The sequence below is a fragment of the Rosa chinensis genome, chromosome 1 (assembly GCF_002994745.2).
Source record: "Rosa chinensis cultivar Old Blush chromosome 1, RchiOBHm-V2, whole genome shotgun sequence".
Classification (NCBI taxonomy): domain Eukaryota; kingdom Viridiplantae; phylum Streptophyta; class Magnoliopsida; order Rosales; family Rosaceae; genus Rosa; species Rosa chinensis.
In genome coordinates this window covers 57,400,730-57,416,661 of record NC_037088.1, presented here as the reverse complement: position 1 = coordinate 57,416,661, position 15,932 = coordinate 57,400,730, and the positions used below count along the sequence as shown (strand labels likewise).

Genomic DNA, 15,932 nt, shown 5'->3' with positions numbered 1-15,932 from the left:
ATACATCTTACTTTAAATTATTAGTTGAAATATTTTATTGATAATTATACTTTAAATTATTAGTTCATATATAAAAATTTAGTTGATAATTATACTTCAAATTAGTACTTCATAATCATACTTTAGACTTCATTTTATTTAAATTATACATTATACTCACCTTATACTTAAATAGTTGATACATTGTACCTCGTTTATATTTATACTAATAGATTTATACTTTTTTGTTTAAATTCAATAGCTACGTCAAGCACAAGATTTGTGGAGAGCTGCGATGACCAAATCTAAAGGAAAACAAAAAAAGGTGATTTCATTAATTTAGAATGTTACGAGATTGTTAAGGGGTTTCAACAATTTGAAGACATTCCAAACCATTCCTCTTCGGCTGGAGGAACCTCCAGGGGAGGAACTGAACGGATGCACACACAACAATCCGCTCCTGATTCTCATGTCCAGTTGGACATAGATGCAGATGAGGTAAACGCCGATGCAACTCCAAATCCTTCGGTGAGGCCTCAAGGAAAGAAGGCTGCCAAAGAAGCTCTTCGGAAAGGAAAGAAAGCATCTAATGATTCCAGTCCTCTGACAGCCGCTGTGGAGACTATAGCAACCAACCAAACATCAATGATGTCTGCCAAGGAGAAACATGATGAGGAATATGCTCGACATCTCCGTGACCAACAACAACGAGATTATATACGCTTGCAAATGGATATGCGAAACGAGGCATTTAAAATTCAAGAGAAGGAAGAGCGTATTATGGAGATGGACACAAGTAAGATGAGGCCAACCAAAAAGAATTACAGGCAAAGAAAACAAAAAAAAATTGCAGAGAAAGAAGCTGAAGATGCAACCCGTGGATCTAACATCCTACAACCACCATTCCCCGGTGGGTATTATCCACAATCTCCTTTCTCCGGTGGCTATCCACAACCTCCTTTCCCTGGTGGCTATCCACAACCTCCTTTCCCCGGTGGCTATCCACAACCACCATTCCCCGGTGGGTATTATCCACAATCTCCTTTCCCCGGTGGCTTCCCACAACCACCATTCACCGGTGGTGTCCCTTCCCCACCTTTCTCTTCGGGTGAATCCACCAACCCCAACCATATGGATGACCCCACAAACACAAATTGGATTCCTAATGAAGATGAGGATTAGGAAAATTAGGGAGTTATATATTTTAAATAATTGTATTGTTATGATTTCAATGCTTGGTTTTTGACTTATGTAATATTAGATTGATGAAATTAAAATTTATTGGAATAATACCCTTACAAATGAAAAGCTAAATGAAACCACACAAACATAATTAAAAACATTAAAACTAAAGTAGAAACCACACAAACATAATTAAAAACATAAAAACTAATAGAAAACACACACAAATAGCAGATCTAGATACGCCTATTGCCTTGAAATTCCCAAAAGTGTTGAATGAGGTCTTTCTGAAGGTTGGAGTGACACTGCTCAGATCTAATTTGTTGGTAATCCGTTCATATGATGAGCATCTCTACCAACAGGATCAAAGTCTCTACCTGTTGGTCCCTCCCATACCTCAGCAATCCTGGGCCTCATATTATTATCCTCCTCATCATCGGACTCCAACTCATCATCGCTATCTTCAGGTCGTTGATTTTCGACAATCATGTTGTGTAATATAATACACGTCAACATAATGTATTGAAGGTCCTCTTTATGCCACCCACGAGCAGCTCCTCGAATAATACCAAACCGTGACTGTAATATACCAAAGCATCTTTCTACATCCTTCCTATACCCCTCTTGAGCCTTTGCAAACTGGATTTCCTTCGGGCGTGTAGGATTTCGAACAGTTTTCAAGAAAGTCGCCCATCGAGGATAAATACCGTCGGCGAGATAGTACCCTAGATTGTGAGCTCTGTTGTTAACGTGGAATTGGACAAGAGGTGCTCTACCGGCGGTAAGATCATCAAACAATGGAGACTTTGCCAAGACGTTCAAGTCGTTGCATGCCCCAGGCACTCCAAATAATGCGTGCCAAATCCAGGTGTCGTAAGATGCGACTGCTTCCAGGATGATAGTGGGGATCTGTTTCCTACCACTATATTCTCCAGCCCAACCTGTCGGACAATTCTTCCATTGCCAATGCATACAGTCGATGCTCCCAATCATTCCTGGAAAACCTCTCCTCTCAGCTTTGGTAAGAAGTCGTCTGAGGTCGGCTGCAGTTGGAGCGCGGAGGTATTTTTTGAGTAAAGATCAACAATTCCTCGTGTGAAGTGCTGAAGGGCTGCAACGGATGTGGATTTCGCCATCCTACAATACTCAGCACATTGATCTGCCCCTGCACCGTACGCAAGCATTCGCAAGGCAGCTGTCATCTTCTGCTCCGGAAGCAGTCCGACTTTGCCAGTAGCATCTGACCTTTGAACAAAGTAACGATCATACTGGCAAAGGTCAGTAGATATACGCTGGAAGAGATTGAGACTCATCCTGTAACGTGTTCGGAACTCCGCATCTTTGAACACTGGCCGGTTGACAAAGTAGTCGGCCAACATACCTTTGCCCCTTTCTTCTCTAAATCGTTCCTCATTTGGTGCACGACCCGGATGAGAACCGCGCCCTCGGTGTTGGTTTCCAGATTCTTGAGCGACTGCAGCCATGACAATAGCGTTGGTGGCCATCATCTCTTCATCATCCTCATCCTGAGACCGTCGAATTTGATCCCACAAATTGTTCATTGCAACGAGGGGAATTTAGGAAATATGTAATGCTAGAGATATGAAAAGGGTGAAGTTTTGTTAAGCTCGGATGGTGTGTGTATGTAGTGAAAACATCATGTCTATTTATTGAAATTTTCCACACATAAAAGTGTCGGTGGGTTATCACTCACTCATTTCAAAAAACTTGTCGGTGGTGTGCATGTGATAAAAGTGTCGGTGGATTTTAAATTTTGTTCACACTTTTCAAAAAACTTGTCGGTTGTGTGCATGTGATAAAAGTGTCGGTGGATTTTAAAATTTGTTAACATTTTTCAAAAAACTTGTCGGTGGTGTGCATGTGATAAAAGTGTCGGTGGAGTTAAAAAAATTTTCACACTTTTCAAAAACTTTGTCGGTGGTGTACATGATAAAAGTGTCGGTGGAGTTTTAAATATTTTCACACTTTTCAAAAACTTTGTCGGTAGTGTATATATGATAAAACTGTCGGTGGAGTAAAAAAAAAAAAAAAAAAAAAAAGAGTGTCGGTGGACATATAATTTGTCTACCAATAAAATTTTCTTTGGTTGCATTTTCAAATTGTTTATCAATACTATTTATTTACATCATACATTTCTCATTTTCTAAAAAAAAATTTATAAAATATTCGATGAACAGTAACTGACTGGTGACCCTGACCCAATGGGTGGAATCAAAGATCCAGTGGTAGTGAATAGTTTCCTGCCCTGGTGCCTTGGTGACCCAACGGGTGAACTTGCTCTTAGCTCTCTTTATCATTCTTCGTCTTCTTCCTCACCGTAGCCATCGTCCTCGTGTTCTCTGCTATCTCATCATCACACCATGTTTTCTCACACGACTAACATCGATTCAACATTTAGGATTTGGAGGTGCCCAATTTGGTTCTCCGAAAGTTTATCAGAAACTTCGGTGCCTACAATTGTGCTTCCCCACTAGGCCTGCGATGGGTACTACCGAACAGAGAAACGAGGCTGCATATGAGATTCGTTAGTTGGTGAAGGTGATTGTCGGTACTACCGAACATTGAGTTTTGTGCTTTGCTTTCTAAAAGAAGGCAAGTGTTCGTCGCATCTAGGTGCCGAGACCGAGTTTGGTATTGTTGAGACTGATTTCAGGGCTTGAAGCAAATTTGTGTTTGGGTTCTGGAACTGACATCGAGTGCCATTTTGGGTAGACGCCGACACCGAGAGCGAGAGGTGCCTGGATGAGCGTTGACGATAAAGTGAAGAAATTGCCAGGAGGATCGCCGGAGAGTTGTTCGTCGCGAAACATTGCTGTTTTTGGGTGCTGTGTTTGGACCTTGAACAGAACGGCGTTTTGAAGTTTGAAATTTGGATCTTGGTAGGACAAAACGACGCCTTGAATCTGGGCAGTGATGTTTGGGTTGATTATTTTGAGATCTTTAAGTTGAGCTCGAAATAGAGTGGCCATGACAGCAGCAACTCAAGATTTACCAAAGAAACCAGATGAGATTTCTCTCTCCTCGAATCTCTCTCATAAACAAACCCAGAATCATGGCTTCTCGAGACCGAAACGTGTGATGATAATGATAATTACTCGGAGAAGAGAGGCTGGGAAAGTGGTGTCTTGTAGTGACGGCGGGTGAGGGAGGCAGATGTTGTGGGTGCCCAGAGAAAGTTTTTGGGTGAAAGCTGTGGCGGCGCGTAGGCTGATTCCGGGCGCTGCCGGACGACGCGGAGGCCAAGCTAGACTCGTTGAAGGATGGTGAGTGCTCTAGTGGTGGAGGTGAGCTAGGTTTCAGTACTAGAGACCAGCCATGGTGGAGAGAGAAAATCCCAGATCCACTTTCTCTCTCCTCAAAAGTCACTGTGAACGGAAGCCCAGAAGCTAAAAAGCTTGATTTTGATGTGAAGGGATGTGAGAATCCAGAAAGATATGTAAAGATATGAGCTTTTCGGTACATTAGCAGAGAGATATATGAGGAGAGAAAACATTGGATGCCCAGAAAGAAAAATTTTCTAGTTAAATGATGAAATTGCTCCGTGGTGAGCTCGTGGCACCATCGGAGGTTCCTTCTAGTGTTAAATATTTCTGTGTAAGAAACCGGGTGGTGGTGAGAGTTTCCATCTCCGAGATCCGATACCTGTCAACCATGAACAGAAGTCAGAGGAAAGACTTGGCTAGCCGGCCTTCGACTCTCCGATACCTAAGTCAGATACATGTGAAAATGTAGACTAGGTAAGAATTAGTGGAGAATGATAGCTTACCTTTAATGAGTGGAGATACATGTATTTATAGTGTAGGGATGAGCTTGTCACCCCTTTGTTTCCAATGTGGGACTAGTTGTGGCTGTGGTCCACCCGATACTACAAGTGTATTGTATCAACATCATGTCTAGGCTTTATTGGTGTTACTTTAAGTGGCTAATGAGTTTTGTGCTTTCGATACTTATGTCTAAGAGGTATCTATACCAACAGAGGTGAAGTAGCTCAACCAGCTAGAATGCGTGTAGCTAGAGGTAACCGAGTCCAGAGTTATCCGAGATGTTGTAAGTCTACCTTGTAATTTGACTACTATCACAGTGTGTGCTTGAGCACTTGGCCTTCAAGAGTTAAGGCCACAAATTTGTTTACCTCACTTTGAGGATTTTTACTACGCAAACATTTTCTGTGTTTTGTTCTTCTTGTGTTTGTTTGCTTGGTAGTTGATTCTTATTTGATCTTTCTCTCATTGTCCTGCAACTACAATCTTGTTACATTAGTGTGATCAGAATAGTTTTTTAGTGTTATTCTAGTGAGTTTCCTATTCACCCCCACTCTAGGCCATTCTAGTAATTTCACTGCCAATTAACCGCTTTGTATCTGCAAATCGATTCAAATCAGTTTTCTTTTGAAAGATGCAGCATTTGTTGCAATTCAGATGGTAATCTACAATACGAGGATACTTTTTTCAACCCTTAATTAATAGTCATTCTTTACAAGGGTACATATCGAAAGTTCAAAACTAAGAAGAAGTTTTCAAATTCCTTTAAAAGCAAAACAGTAAAGAATGTTCGCAAAAATGTATATTAAATTACTGGTCACACCTTATACTTTAGGCGTGTCGACAGTTTAGTCCCTCATTTTTTAAATTAAACAGTTTAGTCCTTATTCTCTATAGTTTTCACACAATAGGTATAAAATGATTATTTTACCCCTCACTTTTTTTTTAATTATGTTATCTCTCTCTCTCTCTCTCTCTCTCTCTCTCTCTCTCTCGCCCCTCCTCCAGCGTCCATCCACGGCGGCCCCGCTGCTCCTTCACTCATAGTCAAGCAAGACCAAAACTGACCCACCAGAGAAGTCACCCAACCCTTACAGCAACCGTAACGTCGTCACCGCAGTCAAGTAGCCGCCGATCAACGAGGAAACACAAGTCCAACCCAATCAAATACCATCACAGACATAGCAACGTCGCCTCCGCCACTGCGCCACCATCACTGCACCTCCGCCTGACCCCGATCTCTGTCCAAATCCCAGCCACCAGAACAATCAACTCGGCCTCCAATCTAAACCCCAGTAGCGAACTCATTGGCAAAGAAAACGAGGCCCCATAACCACATATTGACTCTATCCCTCCATCTCACCCTCTAATCCGCCTGTCCCCGGCCACCCCTGGCGGAGCCTTGCTACCTATCCCACAATCCAACACACCCAATCTCAGCTTCGATTGAATCCAACCTTTATCGAAAGGATCAGTCCTACCTAGGGCTAGGATCGGTTCTGTTTTTGGATTTTTTTGCCGGAACCGGAACCGAAATAGATGATGTTTTTCCGGTTCAGTGTTGTTACTTTTTTTTGCCAGAATCAACTTGGAACCTAAACCGTTTAGCTCGGTTTGGTTATGGCTTGTAACCGATTCCTGTACACACAGCAAAACAGCAGCAAAGCTATCCAGCTTCCTAGCTTCCCAGCCACATTATGTTCTACAATTTTCTCAGTTTCTCAAAGAACACAACAGTTCATCACTTGAAGGATTCGAAGCCATCTCCTTCTAAAGTTCGAATTGGAAAATCAACGATTGGGGATGAAGATCAGAAGATGAACTGGGGGTTTATCAGTTTCTGGCTTTTCGAATGGAAGAAATTGGCTTTTTGAATAAACTGGGCATCTCAATCTTATAAGACTGGAATAGTTGCAGCGAAGAAGAAGTGAAGGAGGAGGAGGAGGAGGAGGAGAAGAGAAGAGAAGAAGAAGAATATGGTTGCGGCTAAGAGGGAAGAGATGGGGGAGTATGATTAAAAAGAAAAAGAGAATAGAGAATAGAGAAAAAGTCAAAAAGAGAATAGAGAAAGAGAAAGGGAGGTAGGTGGGCGGCCGACAGAGAGGGAGTAGGGGTTGTATTTTATTTAGAGAAAAAGATAGTATATAGGCAAGTCTATCATAAGCACAAGAGCTTGCCCATTAAATTGCTGCCTCCTAATTATATAAAGTAGGGAAAAATGTAAATATATGCTGCACTCTCTCGGTTCGGATAAAACAAGAAACAAAACTTGGGAACCGTAACTGAACCGACATGTACTATATTAGAACCGAACCGAAACTGAAAAGTGAAATTAAGAGACAAAACCGAACCGAACCGGCCAAATCGGGTCGGTTAAACCCGATTCCTCGGTTTATCGGTTTTTGTCCCAGCCCAAGTCCTACCACCGGCCAAAACTCGGCCACCACAGTCGCCAATTGAAAGCACCATCAGCAGATAGAGCCCGCCCGGCTGCAGGCCCCACACGTCGACGAGGGCAGAGGCCCCTGCCGATGAGGGTACGCCGCCGGACAAAAGGAGTTGTCAACGAGAGTGGCTATGTAATGCCCAATAAATAAAAATGTTTCCCTCTCTTGGTTTTTAGGTGGGGGAGAGAGAGAAGCAGAAAAAAAATTAAAAAAAAAGAAGGAGGTGAGCCATAAAATAGTCATTTTGGACCAAATTTTGTGAGATTTGAATGTCTGAGGAGTTAGTTATTAAAATTATGATGTCAGGGACTGAACTGTCGACGCACCCAAAGTACAGGGTGTGACCAGTAATTTCCCCATATAGTAAAGCCTTACAGAAGATGGAGTTTTCAGGGTTTTTCATGACCTGATTAAACGCTGCTTCTCCTACCAGAAGCTCAGTATCAGTGAACGCAACACATGATGGCGTGGTCCTGTTGTCCTGATCGTTCGCTATGATATCCACATTATTGTTATCATGTTTCCAAACTCCCACACATGAGCACTTTGTGCCGAGATCAATTCCGATTGCATGACTTTCTATTCTAGCCATTCTCACCTAAAAAACTCAAAACTAAAATAAACACACTTATGATCCAGATGCTTGTGAGTTGGGCAAGTCAAAGAATTAATGCAACCATTTATGCTTTCCTATGACATAAATAATTATGCAGGGAAGTCTTAAAATCAAAATTTTTGTATAGTCAGGTTGGAAAATTGGTAAAAAAGAATAAAAATAAAAATAAAAAGTGAGTAGGAGAGACGAGGGAGGCTATAATTGTCTCCTATCTTAACTGAGGCTAATAGCTTCCTATCTTAACTGAAAGCAGACATACTGAATGTCTTCCAATATGAATATTTTGATTATTAAATGTATATGTGATTACTGTCTATCTAGCAACCAATACTGTTAAGTCCTGTGACAGAATGAAATTGGAAGAACAAAGTTGGTACACCTCTAAACTTATTAGATGAGATAACAATATCAAAGGATGTTCAATATGTTCAGTATGTACCATATTAGTCATGGGCATCATCCTTATCCTCCTTATCTTGATCGGCTTCTTCTTGATCCTCTTGATCCTCTGTCATTTTCACATTTCTTTGCCAGTTTCTAATTCAATTTTGTACTCCTCTTCAGAACCTTCTTAGTCATCTTCAGCGTGAGAAAACAGATTAATGAACTGCATTCTCACCTGAGAAAAAGGATTGGCTAGATATTCAAACAATGCCCAACCAATGATCTGGAAATTCTAAATGTGATCATATATTAGAAAATTATAAGAACTGCACCTGCATAATTAATAAAACCAACATATTCAACATTTGGAAGTTGTTCTTGCTCTTTGCAATCAGGAAGTTGTCAATGCCTTTGATGTGAAGCTTCTTAACACCTGTTTGACAAAGTGACTAATTGTTAAAAACATAGTTGATCTTAGGGTGGCAAAGAGACTATCGTAGGGTAAACAAAGTTGGTAACTAAATCTAATTATAACAACCTCTTACTTGTATTAGTAATGTGCCTCTAAATCTTCAAACAAAGACTTCCCTTTTTTCATGACAGTGGAGGCCCTAAAAATAGAGATGTCAGTTACTTATGTCAAATGTAAGCTTTTACATATAGACTATAGACTTGCAGGAATATTACTGAATCGTAAAACAAATTCCAATGGCTTACTTGTTCCTTGCCTTCACACCATTCCTCAGTTGAAGCTCTTGGTGACACACGCTTTGGGTCCTTCACTTCTTCTCTGTTAAAGAAAGGCAGCACTTTTTTTCTGTTAAGGAAAGGTAGCACTTTTTTTCTGTTAAAGAAAGGCAGCATGAAGTATAGAATTAAATGGACCACCTTCACCTTTGTTATGCAAGTGTGTGTGTGTGTGTGTATTAAAATATTTTTATGTTCATTATGAGTTTATGACTCCCAAAAAAAAAAAAACATACTACATACATACAAAAGATGTTCATGCAAGCATTTAATCTTTTCTGAAGCCTTTCAAATTAGCAAAGAGAATGATTCTATGTGTGCTATCCAGAGCAAAGAAAAGGTAACAAATAATTCTATTAGAAGTTATGGCTTTGCTTTATTGCAACATACCCGAAATTACTTGGCCTGTTCTGATATTACTTGGCCAGTTCTGTATAAATTGATGCACCATTTAATAAAGAAAATGTTAAAAAACTTCTACTCAGCATAAGGCCATGGCTGTCCCAGCAATGCAACATTTCAATTTAGTCAAAAACTTAAAATCTATGTCAGAGATATTGACCACAACATTATTAAACAGCATTCACAACATCATTATAAAATTCATTCCTAATAATGAAATTTAACGAACTAACATATGTGGGTCAAAAGTTCATCGCATAACTTTATGAATGGATAACAATTAGCATTAGCACCATCTCTTAGTAATGCCTTTGACAATCAATAGAAGAAAAAAAAATCATTAATATACCTTAAGACAATCACGATCCGACAGTGCCTTGAGCAAATCTCTGTACCCAAAAATGTTTCTTAACAAATTCTGTCACCAGAATCAGCTCATAAAAAGCCCTTGCTGAGATATCTACAAAAAATTACATTAAACTTTGAGTTGAGACATCCTACTCAACGGCCTAGTTTAAAGAGAAGTAAGGGAAAAATTAAGTGAAAAAACTTAGCGATAAACCAAACTGGGTTGGCCTTAGGCTTTGGTAAAAGTCTCTCCAGTATTCCAAGCCATATTCAAGGTCACCTTGGGGACCAAATTGTTAAAAAATGATCTACCAAATACACAGTATATGTACAAAGGATATCAAGTTAGAGGGCCAGTTATAAGCAGTCAGAAAAGCATTGACATATCAGTTATAGAACCAGAAAGCTAATGAAATATAATCAGTAAGCAAGGAGCAAAAAGGATAACATTGTTCCAGCAAACAAAATGAGGAGTCCAAAATTTCATCTGTCAACTCTTTGTTAACAAATCATGCATATTTGTTACTACTTAGAACCATAGTGGATAGGCTATACTAATCTATACAGGGACGGAAAAAAAGTGCATCGATTCAGAATTAACTCAAACATAGAACACCGATTGCAGAACCAACCAATCCAGAAATTCAACCAACAAAACTCAAAAGCATAAATAAGAATGTCCAATTAGGATAAAAGCTAAATGATTTAATTTGCCAATAAAAATGCCATGTTGTTACTCCTTCAAATTTCAAAATAGTAATTGCTGCTGGTCCATATGTACAGCATATGCAAAACCCAGAGAGGGCATAACCAATAGCTAAGCTAATAGCCCTATGCCAACCTCTCTGCCAGACATCCCAGTTGCCCAAAACTCTGACTCTGCCCTTGTAAGCAAGTCTACCTTGATAAGTTTATCATATAATTAAAAATGTCAGTGTCTCTCCTACATATTTAGGCTCTCTTCATTACCAAAAGACTCAAGATTGTACTGCAACTTATAATAGCTTGTTTGCAACCACAAATGTCCAAATTCAGCATCTTTTGCTATGGCTCTCTCTATAATTGACAAATAACAGACCGCCCAAAACCCAAAATGCACTCTACACAAACCATTATCATGATCTCAAGATGTTTGTAAAAGAGTAATCAAAGAGTTCCATTCATGTTTTCAGTTTCTTATATCAATTAACAATGCAAAAATTGTCCTTTAAAAAAAAAAACCAATGCAAAAAATTGAGAACTATAGAAAATGAAACCACAGAAGTTCAACATAGCTGCTGGAAAGGCTTCAGTTGAATGAGAAGCAGCAGTAATAAGTAAAATATGCAACAAAATTCAAAATTCGAAAAGAAAAAAAAAACAAATTTCACATAGAATTAAGAAACAACATAAATGAATTGAAAAGAAAAATCAAACTATGCTCATTCCCTCATATATCTCAAATTCATGAAATTGCATAAACAAAACCTATTTCAGTCTAGAATTAGCAACATAATTTACTGGAGAACCAGAAATTGAGCAAACACAGAATTAGGCAGAACCCAAGCAATAGTCCGATTAGAGAAAGCTCAGAGGAAGAGGAAGAAGCACTACGTCACTACCTTCAGTACCTTGCTCCTGGCCAAAAGCAAGCAACCCAACGCAAGCTGCACCATAAGGCAATCACAAAATCACATATTAAAAAATATATATGTTCAATCCTCTGCCAGAAATTAGAGAAGATGATTAGGAAAAGGAAGACCTGGAAAATCCAAATTCGAAAGCACCACACACCGATCAGTCTGTGATTCTACCTTCGATCAACAACCAATGGCAGAAACTTTGAACTCTCTCTCTCAATTGCAAACTTGTGTTCTTTGATTGGTGCCTTCAAGTTGTAGCTTCTGGGCTTTCTTCAAAAACCAATTGAAATTTGAAAGAATCAAAGCGAGGGAAAGGAGAAAAATTCGTTTTATAAGGAAGAGAGATAGAGGCAGAAGGGAGGAAGAGAGAGTGAATGGCAGAACCGTTAAAAAAAGATAAAGTGAGGACAAAACCGTCCTTTTCGTCCTTGTGAACAGTGAAGAACAGTGCACTCACGTTTAGTATATAGTAAATACTACACACAAAAACTTTTCACCTAGCAAGTAGAAACAACTGTTGTAAAACAGAAAAAAATTTGTGTGAGAGAGAGAGAGAGAGAGTTTGGACACAGAAAATCAGATTGTCTCTATTCATCTCACCATGAGGGGGTTTATATAGGAGTACATGATGTATACAAATAGGCAACGTTTAATAGCAACTTCAATTACTCCTATTCACAATCCTATCAATCACTAATCTATAGTAAAAGACATATATGACTCTCCATCTATTTACATGATATTAGCCATAATTATTTACAACACTCCCCCTTGGATATTTCATGTCAATAGTGTTGCCTAGGCTGAGCGCTTCAAAGTTACCTCTTCAAAAACCTTGCCAAGTAATAAAAACCCTGTGGGAGAAAAACAACCTTGGTCGAACGAGAAAAAGAGCACAACGCGCGTGAATGTGGAGTAGTCGTATCACAATAGAGATAGGTGAAGTCTTCTTATCAGCATCATAAGTAGATAGTATGTCTACGAGAGGGATGCATTAGAGTTGCTACACCAAAACCTTGCCCGGTAAACCCAGTGGGAGAAACCCGTGGTCGAAGGGAAAAGATGAGCAAATGCATATATGTCAAATCAAATCATCTTCAGGATGTACTATAATTGGGGTGACCATGCTAAAGATGTGCCTCGTTAAAACCTTCCAAGGTAACAAAACCCAGTGGGACAAAATAACCCTGGACGAAGGACAAAAAGAGTACATGTGGTCAAGTGGGTATGCTTCAGGATACTCCCCCTGATTTCGACTCCCCTTGAAAATTACAAGTTAGGTAATTCAAATAGTTTACGTAGACCAATATCTTGAACATTCTTCTGGAATGTATACTTTAGTAGTGACTTGGTGAAGAGGTCTGCATGATTTTCTTTAGATCAAATATGCTTAACTTCAATCTTCTGATGCTCTTGTTGTTGCTGATTGAAGGAGAACTTCGGTACAATATGTTTGGTGTTGTCTCCTTTGATGAAACTTGTCTTTATCTGCTCTATGTAAGCAGCATTATCCTCGTAGATAATGGTTGGTTCATCAGTGGTGGAATGCAGTCCACATGTGCTTCGAACATGCTTTGTAACGACTCTTAGCCCTGTACATTCACATTTTGATTCTTGAAGAGCTAGTAGTGTCTTAGCATGATTCGAAGAGGTAGCAACAAGTGTCTATTTCATAGACCTCCAAGAAATTGTAGTATTCCCAATGGTAAAGACATAACCAGTTTGGGAACGTACCTTGTGCGGGTCTGATAGATAGTCTATATCAGCATATCCAACAAGGCGAGCATCATTCTGGGGATCAAGGGGGTTTGATCCACTCCTTGATGCGTAGGGATAGAATAAGCCCATATCCGCCTTACCTCTAAGGTAGCGAAAAATGTCTTTTATGCCATTCCGGTGGCGGCGTGTTGGCGCAGAGCTATATCTAGCTAACAATTTCACATCGAATGAGATGTACTGTCTAGGGCATTGAGCCAAGTACAATAATGCGCCTATTGCACTTACATATGGGACTTCTGGCACCAATATCTTTTCGTTATCATTTGCAGAACGATACGGTTCTCTTTAGACTTCAGACGACCATGGGTGTGCTTGCTTTTATCCTCATTAAAGTGTCTTAACATCTTCTAGATTGTAATTTGGTTGATGGACCAAATTTTTCATCTGCACTGTGCTCGAGCTCCAAGTCGAGACAATAATCTGTTCTCCCAAGGCCTTTCATCTCAAACTCCGACTTCAGGTGCTTTGCGGTTTCCTTGATCTCTTCTGGAATATCAATCAAATTCATGTCTTTGACATAGACTGCTATAATTGCAAACCCGGAACTTGTTTCCTTAATAAACACGCATGGGCATAGTTTATTATTCACATATCCCATCCCGATCAAATATTCACTTAGACAGTTATACCACCTCCGTCTAGATTGTTTCAATCCATAAAGTGAACGCCTCAAAACTAATGGAGAGCGTGTTCCTTGGTCTAGAACTATTTGCATCGGGTATCATAAATCCTTCAGGAACTTTTATGTATATCTCTGTATCGTGATCCCCATAGAGATAAGTTACAACCACATTCATAAGCTGCATATTCAGCTTTTCGGAAACTACCAAACTGGAAAGGTAGTGGAACGTTATGACGTCCATTACGGGAGAATACGTCTCCTCGTAATCAACCACAGGGCGTTGAGAAAATTCTTGCGCCACAAGACGAGCCTTGTGTATCACAATCTCATTTTTCTCATTACGCTTCCTTACACATACCCATTTAAATTCTACGGGTTTAACATGGGGAGGTGTGGGAACAACAGGTCCAAACACCTTTCTCTTTGTCAAGGAATCTAATTCGACCTGGATTGCTTATTTCCCTTTTTAGCCAGTAGTCTCTTCATTGATATTGATCAACAAAGCAACGTTCGAGGTCATCGCATATTATAGTTTCGGTGGCCACCGTAAATACTAATATATCATCGATGATAATCTCAACCCGATTCCAAATCTCACTAAATTTACGGAGATTTCTCTATTCTTGGGAGTGGGTTTAAATGTTGGAGCGTCCCCCAATATCGTCTCTTCTAGGACAGACCCATAATCCCGATCTATCTTATGAGATGGATCGGTTTTGAGATTGCGATGTTAAGAGGATTCATTTATGCCAAGTTTATCCTCTTTTGGGGATAAGAATCTTACGAACCTAATTGTCTACCTCGCTTCTGGGCAGGGACATATGACTGGTTAGTCGCCATGGTCGTACCTCGTCCATCTGGGACGACACATCCTACAGAGACGGCTATCCTTGTAGGCACATTTGCAGTAAGTATATATGATCTCGTCACTTTAGCTAGATCAGAGAAAGCGTCTGGCATATTTTAGGCTACACTTTGTAGATCTAGAATTCTCCGCACTTAATTATCACATTATGCGGTTCGGGGATCAAGATGAGACATAGTGAGGACATTCCACGTCAATTCACGTCGTTCATTAGGAACGGTAACATTCTTATCTCCCCCTAACGGCGGGAAGACTGTCTCATCAAAGTGACAATCCGCAAATCTAGCGGTAAAGAGATCGCCTGTCAAGGGCTCGAAAGAGCATATAATGGAAGGGATTCATAATCAACATGTATGCCCATCCTTTGTTGAGGACCCAATTTTGTACGTTGTGATGGCACAATTGGCACGAGGACTGCATACCCAAATGTGCGTAAGTGCAAAACATCAGGTTCGTACCCAGTCACCAGTTGTAACGCGGAGTAAGGTTGGTAGCAGTGGGCCTCAACGGGACCAACATAGCTGCATGCAAGATTGCATAGCTCCATGCAGAAATTAGAAGCTTGGTGCGCATTACCAAGATTCTATCTGCGAGACCATCTTGGGTGTGAACATAGGGAACTAAATGTTCAGCATCAATCCCAAAGGCTATGCAATAATCATCGAAAGACTTTGATGTAAACTCTCCGGTATTATCAAGTCTTATGGACTTTATGGGATAATCTGAGTGGTGAGCCCTCAATTTCATGATCTGGGCGAGAGTTTAGCAAAAGCAGTATTTTCTTATGGACAGTAGTGTAACATGTGATCACTTTGTCGATACATAAACGAAAACCATTAATATTTAACTCGTCCACATGGTGGTTGGATATGTCCACAAATTTCCCTTGCATTCTGTGCAGAAAAATGGTGGTGTATGTACTAGTCTTTTCATATGATGGTCTAGTTTTAAATATTCTTAACGAGTATGGCATAGTGTGTCATTATATACAGGGCCCTTATTCAGAAGGGGATGTACCTGCAATGAGTTGAGGATATAGTGCATCATACTTTGACCTGGGTGTCCCAAAAGGTCATGCCATAGCAAGTAGTTGCTTGAATTAGTTAGCTTCTAGCTAACAGATTTCAATTTCTCCAATGTACGCTTCTGGCCGTACA

General features: G+C 40.0%; 2 protein-coding genes and 1 long non-coding RNA gene across 3 annotated transcripts; all 3 read right to left on the bottom strand.

Moving 5' to 3' along the window:
- Positions 1-1,476: 1,476 nt before the first annotated feature.
- On the bottom strand, positions 1,477-2,154 carry LOC121049729. Its single transcript, XM_040507753.1, has one exon. It carries the CDS (start codon positions 2,152-2,154, stop codon positions 1,477-1,479), a length of 678 nt encoding a protein of 225 aa, XP_040363687.1.
- On the bottom strand, positions 2,151-2,723 carry LOC112170542. The gene has a single exon (XM_024307873.2). It carries the CDS (start codon positions 2,721-2,723, stop codon positions 2,151-2,153), a length of 573 nt encoding a protein of 190 aa, XP_024163641.2.
- Positions 2,724-8,518: 5,795 nt separating this feature from the next.
- LOC112182701 lies at positions 8,519-11,527 on the bottom strand. The gene is made up of 6 exons (XR_002929525.2): positions 11,498-11,527; positions 9,889-9,999; positions 9,108-9,180; positions 8,929-9,001; positions 8,723-8,823; positions 8,519-8,625 (listed from the first exon to the last, which is right to left on the bottom strand). It is a non-coding gene; the product is annotated as an uncharacterized LOC112182701 (long non-coding RNA).
- Positions 11,528-15,932: the final 4,405 nt, after the last annotated feature.